The sequence below is a fragment of the Podarcis cretensis genome, assembly GCF_951804945.1.
Source record: "Podarcis cretensis genome assembly, chromosome: 12".
NCBI lineage: Eukaryota > Metazoa > Chordata > Lepidosauria > Squamata > Lacertidae > Podarcis > Podarcis cretensis.
In genome coordinates this window covers 34,695,640-34,715,674 of record NC_137181.1, presented here as the reverse complement: position 1 = coordinate 34,715,674, position 20,035 = coordinate 34,695,640, and the positions used below count along the sequence as shown (strand labels likewise).

The window sequence follows — 20,035 nt, the reverse complement described above, 5'->3', positions numbered from 1 at the left end:
TGCATGGAGAAGAAATTACTTTGTAAGACTGCGCAGGGATAAACAGCCCACACAACATGACTTGCCGTCTTAACCAATGTCTGCTCAGGTGTAAGTCCTGTTGAATTCAATGGGGCTTCCTCCCAGGTAAGTGAGCCTAAACTCAAAAGGCAACTATCCATGCCTCCCCATTGTGACGTTAATGTGAGGAATTCCTAAGCCATTTCTTTCTGGACTTTGATTACGATTTATGCCTTGTGGTTCTAAAACATTTATTGTCTTAAATCTGTTAGGAAGGAAGATGTCTGCATCCTGTCATATAAAGGAGATTTCATGGAGTAAATCAGAGGGATGTCTGGTTGACTTGGATGATGGCAGCCCTGCAAGAAATGATTGGACAGGTATGTTGCTAGCATCCTACCTTCTTAAGTAGAGTTCTGATCGGAACCTATGTTTGCTTGATAAATGTGTGGCTTATTTTATTTTATTTTATTTATTGAATTTATATAGTGTCCTATACCCGGAGGTCTTAGGGTGGTTCAGAGAACAAAATCAAAATATAAAACCACAAAATATATAATCAAAATAAAAACAACATATTGCACCTGGTATTTTTAGTTAATGTAAGGGAAACTGAAGTATCTTGACAAATGCAGAATATTAGGTAGAAGACAATAAATATAAAGTCGCCATACTTAACTTCATTTTCTTCTTTTTAACAGATGACAGAGAAAATGAACTGGAGCTGAAGTCCCATTGGTCTGAAGAATTTAAGCAACGTGTCCCTGGAGCGTTTAAGACCAATCCTTTTTGGAATGTACTGTCAGCATCCAATCCTTTTTTAGACGACGTAGCTCAGTCAAACAACAGAGAAAAAAGTGACAAGCGCATATCTATCTTAAAAGAAGACCCCTATTTATTTTTTAGAGATCTAAATAACAGAGACTCTACTGCTTCATCTGGAGACGAATTGAATCTTGATTATCTTTTTCTTCGCAAATCTTCCAGGAGATCGGCAAAATCTCGGAGTGTTTCAGATCTTTTGGATATTGTAGGGACTAAGACATTTGAACTCCCTAGCACAGCACCGTCCAACCATATCCTGCCTCCAAGCAGTGAACCTCTTCAGAATGATCGTGAAGCCTATAAGACAGCGTGGTTGAATCAAAGGCAGCTGGCCCGATCTTGCCTGGATTTGAATGCAATAAACCAGAGTCCGGGATGGGCCCAAACCCAATCTGTAGAAACCCATATAGCTTGCAAAGTGAGTCATGAAGGCGGCTCAGTGCAGCTTCCTGACTCGGAGATTGCGGTTCATTTCCCTGAAGGCCACGTAGCCTTTGGAGAATTCCAAGAGGTTGGCTTGCAGGCAATCCTTGACTCCCCACCATCGCTCAACCATGAGTTTTCCACCACTGTGAGCCCACTGATTGAACTGACATTAAGTAACCTCAATACCACAGAAGCCATTTTGCTCGAAATGAAAATTGCAGCCGAGGTGAAGAAGGACCCTTTCAGTCAGGTTATGACTGAAATTGTATGTCTATGTGGTTTCACCAAAGAGGGTCCGTTTGAAAGAATAAACAACTGTTACATCTATAAAGATACTGTCCAAGTCAAGCTGACGGACCTAAGTCACTTGATGTACATTGTGGCTGTAGCCCAAACTAATACAGTTAATTCACCTGCAAGCGCTTGGGAGTATATACACAGAAAGCTCTCGGTTGGGATTTATGGACCCAAACATATCCACCCTTCTTTCACAGTTGCATTTGCCCTGTTTGGCCACAACTATGTTCCAGAGAAACTTACAGTATGTGACATTAAAAAGGGTGGAAAGAGCATGCCCCCGGTGGTTTTCCAGCTCTGGGGAAAGCATACATTTGCACTTGAGAAGCCACAAGATCTCAATGTTTTTGTGGCCTCTTGTGACCCTGATTTTGAAGTGAAGGAAGAGGATCAGAGGAAAGAAATTAAAGAAGGGATACTGAAAGGGGGTGGAGAAGTGATTCACCAACACTTCCCATTTTCTATAATCAACAGAAGGAAAATACATCTATTTGTCTTCCGCGTCCAGGTGAAAGTCCCAAGCAACAACGTGGTGTGCCAGTTTTACATCACAACCCCTGAGCCAGCTCCAAAGCCATTAACTGGGGTGTTCAACAAGCCAAACCGATTAGAAAGACGCAAGGCGGTCAACTCTGCCCCACTGCTGTCGACACCAACAATTAAATATCCAGTTTTTCAGGACAAAGCTTTACACGTTGCCAGCTATGGTGTAGCTCTGAAGACAGTGTTGCGTCAAAATAAAATTGACTATTTGCTGGAATATTTTAAAGGCGACACAATAGCGCTTCTTGGCGAAGATAAGGTGAAAGCCATCGGACAGGCTAAAATAAAAGAATGGTACGTGGGCGTTCTTAGAAGAAAAGTTGGCCTCGTACACTGCAAAAATGTCAAAGTGATAGCCAAAGACCAAGTTATGGATATTGATGATAGCACAATCACAACCAAAAGCCTTCTTGAGCAAATCGCTTTACCTTTTAGAAAGCTGACTTATATCTATGCGGCAATCTTATCCACGGTATCGGAGAAAATGAACAACTGGAAAGCTTTAGCTGATGCCCTTGGATTTTCGAACATGTCTTTGGATGCTTTCAGTGATGTACAAGCTGACAAAGAATCAGAAAAAGTAGCCTACGTTGTGAAGAAGCTCAAGGAAGTCTGCCACGATAACAGAAATACAAGGCGTTTCCTGTACGAGCTGTCTGTTGTAAGTACTGCTTGTTAGGCCACATTCACACCAAACATCTGACCCCCTATTCTCACAGAGCTACTGTACATTTCCCAGAGTTCCCTGGGAGGGAGGATTGACAGTTAAATCACTCTGGAAATTGTAGTTCTGTGAGGAAAATGGGGGTCTCCTAGCAACTCTCACCACCCTTAACAAACGATAGTTCCCATAACTCTTTGGGGGAAGCCATGACTCTTTAAAGTGCTTTAAATGCATGGTGGGGATGTGGCCTTTGTTTATGTGAGGCCCAAATGAGCAATAATTGTCTTAGCTAATTTGTTGGGATTATGGTTATCCTTCTCCACCTCAAGGCCTGTAGGCAGGTGACAAGACGGTGATTCAGCAAAGCTATTTTAGTCGGAAAAATGGCTTTGTTAGCTGTGCGAGCTGCAGCTGCAGTGGAAACGGTTAAAGTTCTTGGCTCTGTACGTAATTCTCTCACATGCTCCTTTATAGGCTTTTTGGATCCTGACCAAGATGTCTGAAAAAAGCTGGTTGTGAAAATGTTCACTTAATGTTGAAATTATGTAGAAGCTGTGGGGCAAAAACACTGTTGATCACTGGGCTCTCTAGTTTTTTATCAACTTATAAGAGCCTGCCTAGTTCCTTATGAAACCCTGGAAGTGTGGGAGCCAACAGAGTGTACTTCAGTTGTTGTTAGACTGTAACTCCCATCATTCCTGACCATTGGCCATATTGTCTGGCTGGGGCTGATGAGAGTTTGAGTCCAGTACACTGGGGAACCCAGCATGGTGTAGAAGTTAGGGCAGGCATAGGCAAACTCGGCCCTCCAGATGTTTTGAGACTACAGTTCCCATCATCCCTGACCACTGGTCCTGTTAGCTAGGGATGATGGGAGTTGTAGTCCCAGAACAACTGGAGGGCCGAGTTTGCCTATGCTTGAGTTAGGGTGTTGGAATAGGATCTAGGGAACAGGGGTTCAAATCTCCACTCAGCCATTAAGCTCACTGGGTGACCTTGGAGCCAGTGTGGTGTAGTGGTTAAGAGCGGTAGATTCGTAATCTGGGGAACCGGGTTCGCGTCTCCGCTCCTCCACACGCAGCTGCTGGGTGACCTTGGGCCAGTCACACTTCTTTGAAGTCTCTCAGCCCCACTCACCTCACAGAGTGTTTGTTGTGGGGGAGGAAGGGAAAGGAGAATGTTAGCCGCTTTGAGACTCCTTCGGGTAGTGATAAAGCGGGATATCAAATCCAAACTCTTCTTCTTCTTCTTCTTGGACCAATCACCAACTTTCAGCCTGTCTCACAGGGTTGTTGTGAGAATAACATGGAGCCATGTATGCTACCTTGAACTCCTTGATATAAATGCAATAATGGAAAACATGATGTTGGCTACCTCTGGTGCAGTCCACCTCCCATCTCTGGAAAACAAAAATTGCAGACAACTCTTCCTTTATCCCTATGGTAGAATTCCTGCCATAACCCTTCAGAATCCTAGGTGGAATTATTTGGGGGACTTTAAAGATAGCTGTGCGACCTGATGATCAGCTGATGGGTGAGACACCTTGCCGCTTTGTAATGAGCCAGAGCCCTTCATCCTGTGATCTCACCTCTCAGCAGCACTGGCACTGCGAATGCTTTCTAGCTGGAACTGAAGTTCTTCCTGCACCTCAGCACTTTGCTCAATGTAGAGCAGCATTTCCCAACCTGGTGCTCTCCAGACATTGTTGGGCTCAAGCTCTTCTTCACCCCAACCAGCATAGCTGGTAGTCCAGCTGCACCAGGAAGCCTGAATGCAGAGTGCTGTTCCCCCTGAAAGTTGTTTTGAAGGTGTCTCCCCTTACAGGTACCTCGGGTTACAGATGCTTCAGGTTAAATACGCTTCAGGTTACAGACTCCACTAACCCAGAAATAGTACCCCGGGTTAAGAACTTTGCTTCAGGATGAGAACAGAAATCGTGCTCTGGCGGCGCAGTGGCAGTGGGAGGCCCCATTAGCTAAAGTGGTGTCTCAGGTTAAGAACAGTTTCAGGTTAAGAACGGACCTCTGGAACAAATTAAGTACTTAACCCGAGGTACCACTGCATCTGGGTTTCCCCTGACTCATTGCGCAATTGTAGCTGCAAGCAATCTTCCTCCATAATGAAGATTTCTCCTTAAATTTTCAGTATCAGCCTGATAGTTGCATTCAGTTAATGTATTTATTGGTAGAGAAACAAGAATCGTTACTGTAGCACTTTGGTTTGCAAGGAAGTGTACTTAAAAGGTTTGCCTGGCAGCGTTGCAATGGCTTTACGGTACTTTCTTGTACTTGAAATAGCTAGTGTAATAGCTAGAGAGACTATTCTTTCTCTGTTGACTAAGGGAGCAATCCTATTTTGTTTATTTGTTTGCTTATTAAATTGGTATACATAATATGCAAGAAGCTGGCATAAAGCAAGCTAGATTGAAAACTGTTCAAGAGTAGGGTTACTGCTGGCTGAGCCTGACAGAGGGAAAGGAAACCTTTAGAAAAGGATTTCCCATCCTTTTTGCTGGCTTAAGGGTAAAGGTAAAGGACCCCTGGATGGTTAAGTCCAGTCAAAGGTGACTATGGGGGTGTGGTGCTCATCTCGCTTTCAGGCCGAGGGAGCCGGTGTTTGTACACAGACAGCTTTCTGGTTCATGTGGCCAGCATGACTAAACCACTTCTGGCGCAACGGAACACCGTGACAGGAACCAGAGCGCACGGAAACACTGTTTACCTTCCCGCTGCAGTGGTACCTATTTATCTACTTGCACTGGCGTGCTTTCGAATTGCTACGTTGGCAGGAGCTGGGACAGAGCAATGGGAGCTCACTCCGTTGTGGGGATTCGAACCGCGACCTTCCAATTGGCAAACCCAAGAGGCTCAGTGGTTTAGACCACAGCGCAACCTACACTGGGTTACCACATCATGTGACCAAGCGAATAGGCTTAGGATCCAGCTCTGGTCCCGCCCCCAGAATGCCCCTTCCTTAGGCCCTAGGCTGGCTAAAGATATGTTGGGCTGGGCCTCAGCAGAGACAGGATGAGTGAGACATGCTCTCATTTAAATATATGCTCTCCCCAGCTTGAGCTCAACACACTAAGGTCCTTTCACAGTGGCTTGCTATCAAAGTCATAACAAAACAAAACACTGTCAACACGCACCCTTAAAAAAAACCTTGAAAACAAAAAACCACAGCAAGTCAGACAGAAACACTCTGATACACAGGTCTGCAGTCTTCACACTGCAATTCAACAAACAGGGATCCAAACCTAACTTTAGCAGGAGGGAGTTCCACAGATGAGGTGCCACAACTGAGAAGGCCCTTTCCTTAGATCACTGCAATATATCCTGTGGTGGGATCCCAAGGAGGGCCTTCCCGGTAGATCTTAAGGTACATGCTGGTGGATAATGGGACAGGTGCCCCTACAGGGACCCAAGTCATTCAGAGCACTGTAAGTTATCAACATGACCTTGAATGGGGCCCAGTACTGTACTATCAGTTAATGCTGAACCATTGTTACATGGTTCAGAAAAGAAGCATAGCTCCAGCATGGTCAGTGATTACAGTATTTCATTATTGTGTGTCCCACCCCCTTGTTTTTGGCTGTTCTTATTTTACCTGTAAGCCACCTAGAGTCCCTGTCAAGGAAAAAGGAGATGTAATAATAATAATAATAATAATAGGCATTGTGGTCCAAAGCATCTAGAAGGCACCAGGTTGGGAAATGCTGGTTTTGGACATAAGCCTTTCAAATCTTAGTCCTATTTCTGTGATGACATGTTGCTCATTAGCAAGTTGCCCAAAATAACAGAAGCCCTTTAGCTTAAAAATAGCAAGCACTGGAAGTCATGGGTTTTGTCATTGTCAAGATATATATACTACCGCTTAAGGACTTCTCACTAGTTCTCTGCAGCTGCAATTTTAAACATGGACTTGCAGGTAAAAGTTATGTCTCTTGCTTCCAGCTTCTTCCCCGAGGCTACATTTTCAGGCTCTTTATACAGGTGTAGTTCTCGGTAAAACTTAAGTACCTTTTTTTACAATGGCAGCTTTCTGCCAAAGAGCTGCAGCATCTTAAAGGCCTGAGAATATAATTGATGCATATGATTGTACAGTGGTACCTCGGGTTACATACACTTCAGGTTACAGACGCTTCAGGTTACAGACTCCGCTAACCCAGAAATAGTACCTCAGGTTAAGAACTTTGCTTCAGGATGAGAACAGAAATCGTGCTCTGGCGGTGCGGCGGCAGCAGGAGGCCCCATTAGCTAAAGTGGTGCTTCAGGTTAAGAACAGTTTCAGGTTAAGAACGGACCTCCGGAACGAATTAAGTACTTAACCTGAGGTATCACTGTACATAGGATGGAGATGGTGTGGGGATGCTGCGTAGGATCAGGCCAGCATATTACCTGTTATGTTCGGTATTTGCAGTGTCCACATTCAACCTCTGCAGAAACACTTTTTGGGTGGCCTCCTTGTGAGGAAAGCAATGTTAAAATGGAGCAGCCTCTATGAATCCAGTGTTTCTGTGTTTCTTCCTGAAATAACCACATTAGAGGATCAAGTTTCCATCTTGGTGTGGGATATGCAGCTGTCCCATTCTGGGATCAAACCTGCAACCTTGGCGTTATCAGCACAATGCTCTAACCAACTGAGGAAATGGGAGTTTCAACAACCTCTGGAGAGCTGGAGATTCCTACTTAAACCTTGCATAATTGGTTAGTTGTAAGCTGCTGTGATTTTCTTTTTAATGGTAGTACAGTCATACCTTGGTTTTCGAACAACTTAGTTTTTGAATATTTTGGCTCCTGAACGCTGCAAACCTGGAAGTGAATGTTCCGGTTTGTGAACTATTGTTGGAAGCCGAACGTCCGATGGGGCTTTCGATTGGCTGCAGGAGCTTCCTGCAGCCAATCAGACACCTCACTTTGGTTTTCAAACATTTTGGAAGTCAAACAGACTACCGGAACGGATTCCATTTGACTTCCAAGGTAAAACTCTATATAAATATTGTAAATAAAACAACATTTTAAGGGCAAAACGGAAGAGATATTTTCTTGTCTCAGACGGAATGCCATTTGTTTTGTTCAGTTTTGGGCCAGCAGAGCAAAGCGATTGCATTTACATAAACCTGAGCATTTTAAAAGGATGATCAAGTAAAAAGAGCTGAGAGCAAGAAGTCATCAGTTCCTGGCTTTTCTTCTGTAAAAAATGATTATACAAATGGGCCACAATACCCATATACATTTCTTTTCCTAAGCAGATTTTATCCTGCTGCAGCCTAGTTCTAAAGTAATTGCTCAGGATAGAACTTTCAGTAATTTCAGCCGCTCTTTCCCCTGGCTAATGACTATAGGCAGGACTGTCCTAAATATCTGTAATTAGGAATAATGAGTAAACTCTATTATTGATTATGTGCTCCTAAGACTGACATTTATATAAAACCATACTCTTCTTTCTGGGAACAGTATGCCATTTTTGGCAGTATAGGGATAAATCTGGAAAAACTACCGTAATTAGTTCAGATTTCCTTTTAAATCTGGCTCCTAGGCTAATTGTTCTAGGGAAAGAGAATTGATACAGATTCACCAGGGGTTAGTAAAATTGGTAACAATTATTCCAGTGTATCTATTGTTTTGCTGCCAGACGCAAGATTCATAAAGCCCTATTCAACTTGGAGCCAAAAGTACCTTGAAGACCACCAGATTTTTTATACTCTGCTTTGATCACTGAAGCCTTCAGATGGGGCACATTTTGTGCCCCCGCCCCTTAGATTTAACAGGCCTTTACCAGGGACCAAGACTTCTGCAGACCCTGCTCTGTGGAACTCCTTGCCCCATGATCTTTGTTTGACAAGAGTCACCCCTGCTTTCTTTCAAACGTCTTTTTAAAACTGTTCAATCAGGTCTTCAGAATCTTTTTTTTTTTTAACCAACTAATTTTTAATGATATGTTCTTTTCGCTTTGGCTATTTTGGTGTATTGTGTTTTTAATCTTACACCTTGGCTTCTTATAAATTCTACAGGAGTGTGGCTTATAAATATTTAAATAAATATATGTATGTGACTAAGTAAAAACATACTGTAAAGGAGGACCTGTTGAAATCAATGGACTTAAGACTGCATTCAAATAGCATTTCATTCAGTTTTCATGATGATTCCTTACCTAATCGTTTCCACATTTTATGTGATCTTTCTCCACATGTAAAAAAGCCACTTCTGGAACACTAGTGGAATACTTAGCATAAGTTTAAGTTCTCGTTTCCGTATTGCTTCAAATAGTTGCACAAGCTGGCTATAATTAATTGTTATTCATGGTTGCTTGAGAACATAATCATCAAACTTGTGGTTGCAGGCCCTGCTGAAGCTGGATTGCCAAGGATTAGTTGCACGCATCACGCAAGACACAGTCATTTTTACGTCTGCTGTGAAGCTTGGGAAAGGCTGGAGAGAGCTGGCAGAAAAATTAGCACGACTCACAAAGCAACAAATTGAAGCTTATGAAACTCCCCACCGGGGCACAAATGGAGATGTCCCTCCAGAGGTGAAACTTCTCTCACTTTCTTTCACTGTGCTCTTTTGCCACCAGAGCTTTTTAGGCTGAATACAGACCATTGTTTTTATAACTGAAATAAAATGGCATTGCTTGCCATGGGATGTATGTGTACACATTCCTTTTGTCCCACCATTGCTTTATAGTCAAACAGGTTGCATAGGTTTTCTGAGCACAATTCAAAGTGTTGGTGCTGACCTTTAAAGCCCTAAATGGCCTCGGTCCTGTATACCTGAAGGAGCGTCTCCACCCCCATCATTCAGCTCGGATACTGAGGTCCAGCTCCGAGGGCCTTCTAGTGGTTCCCTCACTGCAAGAAGTGAAGTTATAGGGAACCAGGCAGAAGGCCTTCTTAGTAGTGGCGCCCGCCCTGTGGAACGCCCTCCCATCAGATGTCAAGGAGATAAGTAACCATACAACCTTTAGAAGACATCTAAAGGCAGCCCTGCTCAGGGAAGTTTCTAATGTTTGATGTTTTATCATCTTTTAATATTAATATTATAATACTTTATAATAATATTATAATATTATGTTGGGGAAACCCATCTGGATGAGCAGGGTATAAATAAAAAATTATTATTACTATTATTATTTCTTAAATGATATAATACTTGTCAAACATGGTGAAAACAGAATTGGTCTATACACTCTTGAAACTGTCTCTCTTCAGTCCTAAACATCATTCTCTCTCTCTCTCTCTGTCTGTCTTACTGTTATGTGTCCAAACTTTCAACTCTAATAATTCTTGTCTGTGTTATAATAGCATGACACAAAATTGCTCAAAGTCATTTCTCAAAGCCCACCCAAAGAGACAAGGCTCATCAAGTTGATGGAGACCAAATATTGAATTAAACATTTAAATGGCTTCTCTAGAGAATTTAAATGGAGACATCCTGAGGGTGTAAGTGTAAAGATTCATTCTTCAATGCAAAGCACCTAAGCCTGCAGTCCTGTGCATATTTTATTTAGGATAAGGTACGCTGAGCTCTGCTGAGTTCTGAGTAAGCGTGTTTTGGATTGTTCCACATCTGTCAATGAAGCTATATAAAAATTTCCATTAACATTGGCCTTTATCAGCAGATGATTTTGGCTTGGCATCCCAATCAAATATTGGGATGAAAATGTGTAGATATTGTTGGAGGACAATGACAGCTAAACTAGCAAGTCACATGAACGTACAGTGGTACTTCGGGTTACAGGTGCTTCAGGTTACAGACTCCGCTAACCCAGAAATAGTACCTCAGGTTAAGAACTTTGCTTCAGGATGAGAACAGAAATCACGTGGCGGTGGCGCGGCAGCAGTGGGAGGCCCCATTAGGTAAAGTGGTACCTCAGGTTAAGAACAGTTTCAGGTTAAGAATGAACCTCCAGAACGAATAAAGTTCTTAACCCGAGGCACCACTGTATAATGCAGTGAATAATCCAAACAGGAAGCAATGCAAAACTTTGAGCATTTCAGTATACTTTGGCTTTCAAATTTTTGTCTGTATGTTGCTCAGCATACCCGCTACAACCCACCAGTTCCCATAATAGAGAAGAGGTCAGAATATTATTCACCTCGTTTTTTGAATCTATTTCTTTTGGCTTGTATTTAATTTTGATTGTCAGCCACCTTGGCTTATTCTTTGAGTTACCATATTTTTCATGTAGTTCACTGATATGTGACTTGCACTTGCACTTAAATAAGACAAAATAATAAATCCTATAGGCAAAGATAATCTTGGTGAAATCTTGCATAGTACTGTTTGTCAAAAAGGGGGGAAAGGTACTTGATTTTGCAGTGGTCCTATCCTCCTCACTCTTTTTCTTATGGTTATGTTTTTATTTGGAATCATTCATCATGAGCAGCCTTAGAAATCTCATATCAGCTGCCACAGTGATATTAAGCTGTCAAGTTAGAAGTTAAATGAAATATTCACAACAACCAAATAGCTGCCTCTTTGTCTGTCAGCATGCAGCGTGCAGGAATTTGATAACTCTGTGCACAGTGTTTTCATTTTTCCTGTGTTTATTTATAGCTTGGTCTTTCCCAAAGGAGGGTCAGGTTCTGTAATAGCACTTCTTTCCTTACTCAATTCTTACAGCAGCCTTCTGTGGCAGATCCCACTTTGCAGACGAGATACTCACTCTGACGTTTTTTAATTTTTGTATTAGTTTCACCTGTAGGCTGCTTTCCCACATAAATGTACCCAAAGCGGCTCGCAGTGCTGCAAAAAAATTAAATAAAATGCACATTATTACAATAATAGTTTAATGTGCATTGATTTCAAAACATGCATAGTATGATAATCCAGCACACAGCGCTTTAAAAGAGTCTCATCCTCCATGAATACTATCTTCTAGCTCCACTGATGGAGGCCATATAGCCCTGACTACCAGTTTCAGGGAATCACAAGTGAACAGAGTGCTGTTTTATATTACTAGATAATTCATTTTTATATTACTATTAATGAATGAATTAAATTTGTATACTCACCCCCCTTCATCTGTAGCTCTCAGGGCAGTTCACAACATAAATCTGCTTCACAGCAGATGATGATTCCACCCAGCTGGGGCTTCTTCTGCAGCCAATCAGGGCTGGGTGGAGTGTCCACCAATCAGGAGGGAGTGCACAGTTAAATGGTCCACTTGGGCTTGGCTTGGTCATGGGCTTGAGATTAGCTGGGCATTGGGGCGGTTTGCTAGGCATGGCAGCCCCGATTATTTCCCCGAGGGGAAGGATAAAATTCTAAAATGGGCCTGAAAGTGTTTTCTTGGTTTAGGTAGGAGAACAAAAAGCCATTCTGGGAGGAATCAGCTTAATTAGAAACTGGTTTAAAGTCCAATTTTAAATAATTACTTCTGTAAAAGGTTTTTGGCTTATCAGCTTAACCATCAAGCTTAAACCCTCATCATGTGTGTTTAAATTAAATTCCAGTTTTGTTTCCAACATGGCTCATCCTTCCTTTGATCCTCTGGGTGAGGGAGAAGTGGTCACAGGTTTTCCTTTCACATTATTAAAAGTCCTTGCTCCTGGATATTAGCAGTTGCTACCACATACAGAGAATCTCAGACCTCAGCAGGTTGTTTTAAAGCACCCCAAACTCTGTCACGTTCCCTATCTTTACTGAGGGAGTTTACCACAACTATGTCTTCCAACACCCCAATGTCTTTACAGTTCACACTTGCCGGTTACACCTGGAGTAGCCAACCTGGTTCCCTCCTGTTGCTGTTGGACTCCATCTCCCATCATCCCCAGCTAGCAGGTATCATGGTTAGTGCTGATGGGACCTGTAGTCCACCTGTGGGCACAGTGCTGGCTACTACTGTACTGCATAGCAGTACATAACACTGGTGAGGTTTGAGGCATAGCTGGGCAAATTGCCCCCTTGCCCTGGTAAGCCCCATAAGCTTAGCAGACAGCACTGGGACAGCAGGAGTTTCTTTTGGACAGGTCTCTCCTGCAAGCAAATCTGGTCTTGAGCATCGTTCATGTAGTAAGCAGAAAATACAAATTCAGGTTCTTCATTCAGGTTTTCCAAACACCGCTAGCTGTGATCACTAGCTCACAAGCATTCTGAGACTTTAAAAATAGCACTTGCTTATTCAGTCAATCTATATGAGCGGACACTCCTATTACACGACTTCTTGCCATTCTGCATCTCCTAATTGCTGTTAAGTAAAACAGTGGTAAGAATGAATTGCACTCTACCCTGTCTCAAATTCTTAACTTTCACAGACCAGGCTGAGTTTGCAGATCTAGGAAGCCCCCTTTGTCTCTCTTTAATTTGCAAATAAAGCTTAATTGAGAACATTTGATCCCAAAGCTGCAGGTTCAAGGTTATTTTTACAGTATCTGTCTGCATTTTGAGAGCTTGACAGCGAGACTGGCGTTCTGGCTTCTTTACTGTTGGTGCTAAACTTGCTCTCCATCTGTGGTTTTCAGATTTACTTTAAAGGTAGTATGTTTTTAAAACAGAAGTTTCTGATGGAGCATAATTTTAAAAAATGACTTCCATAATTATCCATTATTTTCTGCTGTTCTGATTTCCCAGTGTCTATGTTTGAAATTTTTAAACATAAATGACCCCCTCCAAGAATAATACAGCTTTCTGTTTGCCTTTTTGTTATCTTCTGTGCTGTTTTTTTTTAAAAAACTTTGCTGTTGCACCTTCCAGTAGACATCTACAAAATGGGAATAAAATTAATTTCCACTAGGAATTCCTAAAAGTTTTGTCTATGCAAGGCCGCAGTGACCCAGTGCTCATTATGAATAACTGCTAATTCCTAAAATTGTTCTTCCCTATTATCAAAGATAATTTCTGGGTTGCCAGAGCTTGTGATGTCCATATGTTTTTAGTGTTGCTAAAAAGTAGTTGCAGGCCCCCTCAGCTGGTTCCTGTACTTTATGTGAGATACATGTTGAGAAATTTAAAGTACTCCTTTGCATGAGTCAGAATGTTGATCTTTTTAGCCCAGTAATGTCACTCTGCCTCCCAAGTTCTTCCTTGATGAGATCTTATCTAGAGATACTTCTGGTTGAACTTGGGACCTTATTATCGCTCTCCTTTCTAGTTCAGCTTCTTTTAAATTTTCCACAAGGAGTGATGACCTACTTTGGGAAACTGCACTAGAATTTGAGCTGCTCGAGTAAAATGTTAACATTCATTGATCAATGACCATATTTGGAGTTTAGAAAATTAGCTGCTCAGCGATCCAGGTCCAACTCAGGGGGATTTCATGATCGATTCCATTTCATTAATTTCATTATTGAGTACAATTTAATTTAAAGCATTTTTATCCCTCTTTTTCCATTAAAATGTTCAAGACAGCTTACAATTTTTTTAAAAAAAGCAGAACAGTTAACGAGACCCGCAAAAAAACCACACCAGATCAAATATACCGTATTTTTTTGCTCTATAAGACTCACTTTTCCCCTCCTAAAAAGTAAGGGGAAATGTGTGTGCGTCTTATGGAGCTAATGCAGGCTGCGCAGCTATCCCAGAATCCAGAACAGCAAGAGGGATTGCTGCTTTCACTGCACAGTGATCCCTCTTGCTGTTCTGGCTTCTGAGATTCAGAATATTTTTTTCTTGTTTTCCTCCTCCAAAAACTAGGTGCGTCTTGTGGTCTGGTGTGTCTTATAGAGCGAAAAATACGGTAAATGCTTTACACAGCATTCAAAATTTGTCTGGTGCCAGACGTATTCTGCACCTGGCTATCAGCAACTTGCGACCAAGTGAAGATGCCTAGGCGCCTGATTTCTCCACCACTTGGAGGTGCATGCCTGGGGATCCTTGGATCTTGACTGTTTTCACACACTAACAGCACAGCCTGTAGAATTCCATCCATGATATTTCATCTGCATGATCTGAACAAATTTCAGGACCCAGAAAGTTGTACTGCAAAATACAACTTGCGAGCTGTCCAGCCTCCAAATGGCAACTAGGAATTCTGTTTTGGTGATTGTAACCTTGGTTTAAGGAGCCGTTTGGTGCCTAGTTTATATATCTGAATTTATAACACTGCCTTTACATTAATCGACTTAAAATATAATGGCAAGCAGCCTAAATTATAAAAGAGGAGCCTAAAAAACAAACAAACAGACCACAAATTTAATAACTTCATAATATATGAAGTTCACACAAAAAGTTTTTCAAGACAGAAGCAAGGATAAAATGGCCTCCTAACCATAAGGCTCCTAATCTGAGGCAAAAGGCTACCAGAGAGAAGAAGAAACTAATTTTGTGATGTGTAAATGCAAAATGATAACGAGAGAGTGGAGAATGGGGACTAGGTTCATCAGCAGAATCTTTTGGAGGGGATCTCAACTTAGAACAAAAATCCAACCAACCATAAATGTTATCTCCAGATATTCCGCTGCTTTCCAAATGCCCCTCAGACCCAAACGGTCCTTATAAAAAGAGGAAGAAAGAATTGTCTTGGGGCTGATGATTTCACTAGGGATTTAATGACTGGTAAAAATGAATCCATTAATTCCTTTCAACATGCTGGGGGGGGTACTTTTTTTAAAAAAAGTTACCTACTTAATGATATGAGGACATGTTTGTTTAGAGCTGACTGTATGTTTAGAGTTATAGTAATATGATAATAAGTATGGGGTACGAATGAGAATAGTTAACTGGGGTATGTCTAAGTTATTACTGTTTTAAGCTTGTGACTTTAATGTTATTGTTCCTGCCTATGGATTTTAAAGGGTTATGTATTTTACCATGAATCTGTATTTAAAAATATAGTAAGCCACTTTGCTTTTTGTGGAATGTTCTCCCCAGGAAGGTTTGTTGGGCGCCTCCATGATATATTTTTAAGTGCCAGGCAACAAGATGTAAATGATAATAATAGATCCCCGGTATGTTTTCAACTTCAGATGATGTGGAAACCGGCGTATGATTTCCTGTATACCTGGGGAGCTCACTATGGAGACAGTTACAGAGATATGTTGCAAGACCTGCAGTCTGCACTGGACAAAATGAAGAATCCTGTGACCAAACAGTGGCGAGAATTAACCGGAGCTCTGATTCTAGTCAACTGCATGGAGGTTCTCCAGGCAAGTGCTTTCTCTAAGATGGATGAAGACTAGAAGTCATCTAATTTAGAAAGGCGCAGTGGAAATTATCTTCCTGAAACACAAAGCAGTTAAATGAGAGCATTTGCATCAAGAACCGTTTAGCTCCTCTGCCTGTGAAAATTATGCCTATTGCTTCTGGCTTTTATGGGCTTAAGCTTTTTTAAATGAAAAGATCAAGTCATTTATTTTTCAAGCAGGACCAGTTTCCCCTTGCTTTCCTTCATACCCGTGTCCCTACAACAACATGTCTCGAAAGGTGTTTGTGTACAGCAGTCGGAATCTGAACAGGCTTGCAGTGGGCTGCACATTTTTGGGGGAAGTTTAGCACGGGAGGAATTTGAGCTGGGCAGCATAGTTACATTACTTATTCAGAGCGTTTTACCTAGAAATTGCTCCATATGCCTGCTGTTGTCATTCCTGAGAGAACCAGTTAGGGAAACTTTGTGCACTCCTGTGAATACATGGTTGCTCTGAGGTAATTGGGAAAGCTGTTTCCTCACATGTAGAAGGTAAATATATCCTCAATTACTTTACTACAGTAGCACCTCGGCTTATGTTACTCTTGAGTAACGCAAACTTCGGGTTGTGAAAGTGGCAAACCCGGAAGTGTTTTGCCACACGCGCATGCGCAGAAGTGCTCTACCGCATGCATGCGCAGAAACGGTCTGCTGCCACTCACGCACATGCGCAGAAGCAGTCCCTCTGGTTACGGAAACCTCGGGATCCTACCAGAGCTCTGGAACGGACTCCGTCCGCAACCAGAGATGCCACTGTATTCATTCCAGTGGAAAAGGACTGTCTGAAGGTCTCTCTGCCAGGTATCTGTATTATTGACCCATGTTTTTTCATGAAAAAGTGGTCTGTCCCCTTTCTGGATGTCTTGTGGTATTCATTTCCCCCAGCGTACCAGCCTCATCTCATCCCCAGGTAATGGGAGCCCCACCTCCATCTTGCTGTGACCTTGCCTTCTTATTTGGCTCTAAAGCAGATCCAGAATTGCCATTCTGTGACAGTGGTGACATATTCTTAGGGTCAGTTCTCTGCTCAGTTCTCCACTCCTCAGGGCAAATGAAATGCATGTCGGCGCATGATTGTTATGAAAACTGCCCACTGGCATAGCAACCACAAAGCAATCTGCTCTGCTGCTGTCATAGTTTCCGAACTTGAATCTACAACATGGTGGTTCCAACATCAACTTCTGACTATCAGGCTCTGCTTGATACCCTTTACATCATGATGACAAATGAAACTGTTTTTAATGATTAAAAAAAAAAGTTGTCTGCATCCACCCAGGTACGTCCAGGGATAGATATTATTTTTGCACCATTGCATGTGTCAAAGGTTTAATGTATAGATGCAATTTATTCACATTTTTTTTTACCTGCTGTGTTTTATTTGTGTGGGCTCTTAAGTTGGGCAGTCCTAGCTTACAAGGGTCAATGGCAGCTGTTGAATCACTGACTGCCCTGTTAGCCACTACCTCTTCTGTTTTTTGTTTTTTTAATTCAAGAGGTACACGGCAGGGCATTAGGGACCAAATGTATTTGCCATTGTTATTGGTTTGTGTGTTCTTTGATAAAAAAAACCTGTTCCACTTTTTGTTTCACTTTAGTAAGAGTATTTTTTTTTGGGGGGGGGATATGCATTGAGATCATGTGTGGATAAGAAGGCCACAGGCAGTCATTAGTTTCTCACTGCCTGTGGATGTCTATAAAAAGAGACTTGAGAAAAATAAATAGGCTCGAAACCTCAGTGCCATTTGTGCCTTGACAATCTTACCATGATCTCAGCAAAAATCTTAGTAGTGTGAATTAATGTTGCAAGAAATGCGGCAGTTAATCACACCTAATAGTTCTAATATGTCACACCCAAAACTGCAAAGAGAGAAAATTTAAGAGTTCATTTTATTTAGTGGGGGGCACTCTGCATAGGCCCTGTTCTGACATAGCAATCTCAGACCATTACACTGTGGTTTATCAGCCAATGAAAAGCCTGTTCTTGCGTGGTTGCTCTTTGGATCTCCGCTCCCCTCATGTTCCTGGCTTTGTAGCTTAAGATCACGGCTTCTTTGAACCACAGTTTCCTATTACATCTGATCTCGGAATTGATGGTTGAATCTCTGCTTGTCATGGTTATTAAATCACAGTTTCCTGGTGCAGATGTATCTGGAAACTATGGTTTAGATTAGCCAAGCATGAAAGGAAGGATAGGGAGGGAGTGTACAGGTTAATGGCTCATTCTCAGACTGGTGAGCCATGGTTTGTGGGACCAAGGTTGCTAGTTGAAGCTTGACCATAGAAGTGAACAATTCAGCCACTAAGACTGTTACTCTAGGGTAAGGTTATAAGATATGATTATATGCTCAGTTACTGAAACCCAGTGTCTTGTGTTTATGAAGTTCCCTGAATCTAGGGAGCTGGATTCCTTGACAGTAAAACAGATGTAGCTTTGTATTGGGGCATTGTGATTGGACTCCCTTACACATTAACAGATTCCTTTGTGGAGGGCTCCACCTCCATTTAGGATGCAGGCATAAGCAGCCAACATAGGAACATGGTCCTCTGTGAAGTGGCTACAAGTGATACTTTCTTATATGATATTTCTTATATGATATTGGAAATGGTCCTGTCAATGCCCGAAGAAAAGACTATGTCTTGACAAAATCTTAACAGAGGTTACTGTTGCAGAACCTACTTCAGCAAGCATGTTGAAGAGCAGAAGGAGGAGTTTGGTACCTAATGAAGCAAAATAGGATGAAGGGTATTCTCACCTCCTGTCTGCATATACTATGCATTTCCATGTATGTCTACTCAGAAGTGAGTCCTGCTGTTCCCAGAGGCAGGAATGCACAAGACTGTTGCCTTCCTTTGGATAGGGGTTGAGGGACTGGGTTTCATTTGGTCTTCCTCCGGAAGTCCGGTCTTCCTGGTTTTTTATATGAGCATTGCTAAATTTTATTTTGCTTGACCAAAAATATAAAGGCCTGATGTGAAGAATTCTAATAGTCTTTGTATAACAGATGAGGAAAATTGCCAACATTTTGCTTTTTATGGAAGGGATTCCAGATATAGCTTCAAGTTTTTGACTACAAGGGCACCTTAAGCAAGGAAACGAGGGGCTGAGCAATCCTCTACGAAGGCAGCTCATATTGTGTTTATTTTCAAAGTGCAGTTTTTGGAACTGATGTTGTAATGTTATTTTCTGATATATTGGTTTAATACTTTATTAAAAAAAATAAGTTTTGTGTATTTTGATTAGCCTGACTCTTTTAATGCCACATCTGTCACAAGTGCAAAATCACCACCACTGGACCTGCCATTGTATTATTGTTTTTATTTATTAAATTTGTATACCGCCCTTTATCTGAAGCCGAACCAGGGTGGTTCATGACAGAAAAATACAAAAGGAGAATAAAAAATACAAAACAAAATAAAAACCAATAGCAAGAAAATGTAATAGCAAGAGGGAAAACATTTAACCTGTGTTAGATAAATAGCATTATTCTAAGCAGAAAGGATTTAGATTTCAAAGTTGTGTATGTGTATTTTAAATAGTGGTTGGCTGGCCACTTAACCAGTTCTATACTAGTGGGTTGGGTCTTTGCGGTCCCTTCCAATTCCATGCTTCCTTGCGGAAGGGAAGCGGGATTGTATCTGCAGAGTCCTGGGTAGTGAAATGAGCTCCCCATGGATCTAGAAATTGTGTTGAGTTTCCTTCTCAACCTCCCAGTGTCTCGTGACAACTTAAATTAGGATGGTGCCAAAATTGAAGGGAAAAGGTGCCTGTGACTGGTAAATCAGATTTCCCTCTAGGTCTAATTAGAGGTAACTGCTATCTATTTGAGAATGCAGGTGGGGGATCAGAACGCTGCAAGATCTTAAAGCTAGCAAGTGAGGAATATAGGTCAGGACATTTTAAGAAATAGCTGTGGTTGATGGCATTGGGAGGTTTTGAATACCACTGACTACAAATATGCAACAAGGCTTTAGATATTTCAGAATTTTCAGTGTGTGCGTTCCCTGACAGCCTGTGCTTTGGCTCACTTATGTGAATCTAAATGAGGCAGCGAAGCTATAAATACGCCATTTTTCATCCTGAACATCAAATGGAAGCAAGTACCACTGAAATCGATGTGTTTAATCTCAAGATCTAATTAAGGTTTCCTTGAAGCT

The 20,035-nt window shown here is 41.7% G+C and overlaps 1 protein-coding gene across 1 annotated transcript in view; it reads left to right on the top strand.

The window, feature by feature from the left end:
* MACC1 (MET transcriptional regulator MACC1) overlaps positions 1 to 17,462 on the top strand; it is a 28,179-nt gene extending 10,717 nt beyond the window's left edge. Inside the window, exons 2-5 of the mRNA XM_079947901.1 lie at positions 273 to 380; positions 702 to 2,752; positions 9,098 to 9,286; positions 15,663 to 17,462. Of these exons, the coding sequence (XP_079804027.1) occupies positions 281 to 380; positions 702 to 2,752; positions 9,098 to 9,286; positions 15,663 to 15,875 (2,553 nt within the window). The 5' untranslated portion in view covers positions 273 to 280 and the 3' untranslated portion in view covers positions 15,876 to 17,462. The remainder of the gene's footprint in view (positions 1 to 272; positions 381 to 701; positions 2,753 to 9,097; positions 9,287 to 15,662) is intronic.
* The last annotated feature ends 2,573 nt before the right edge of the window (positions 17,463 to 20,035 follow it).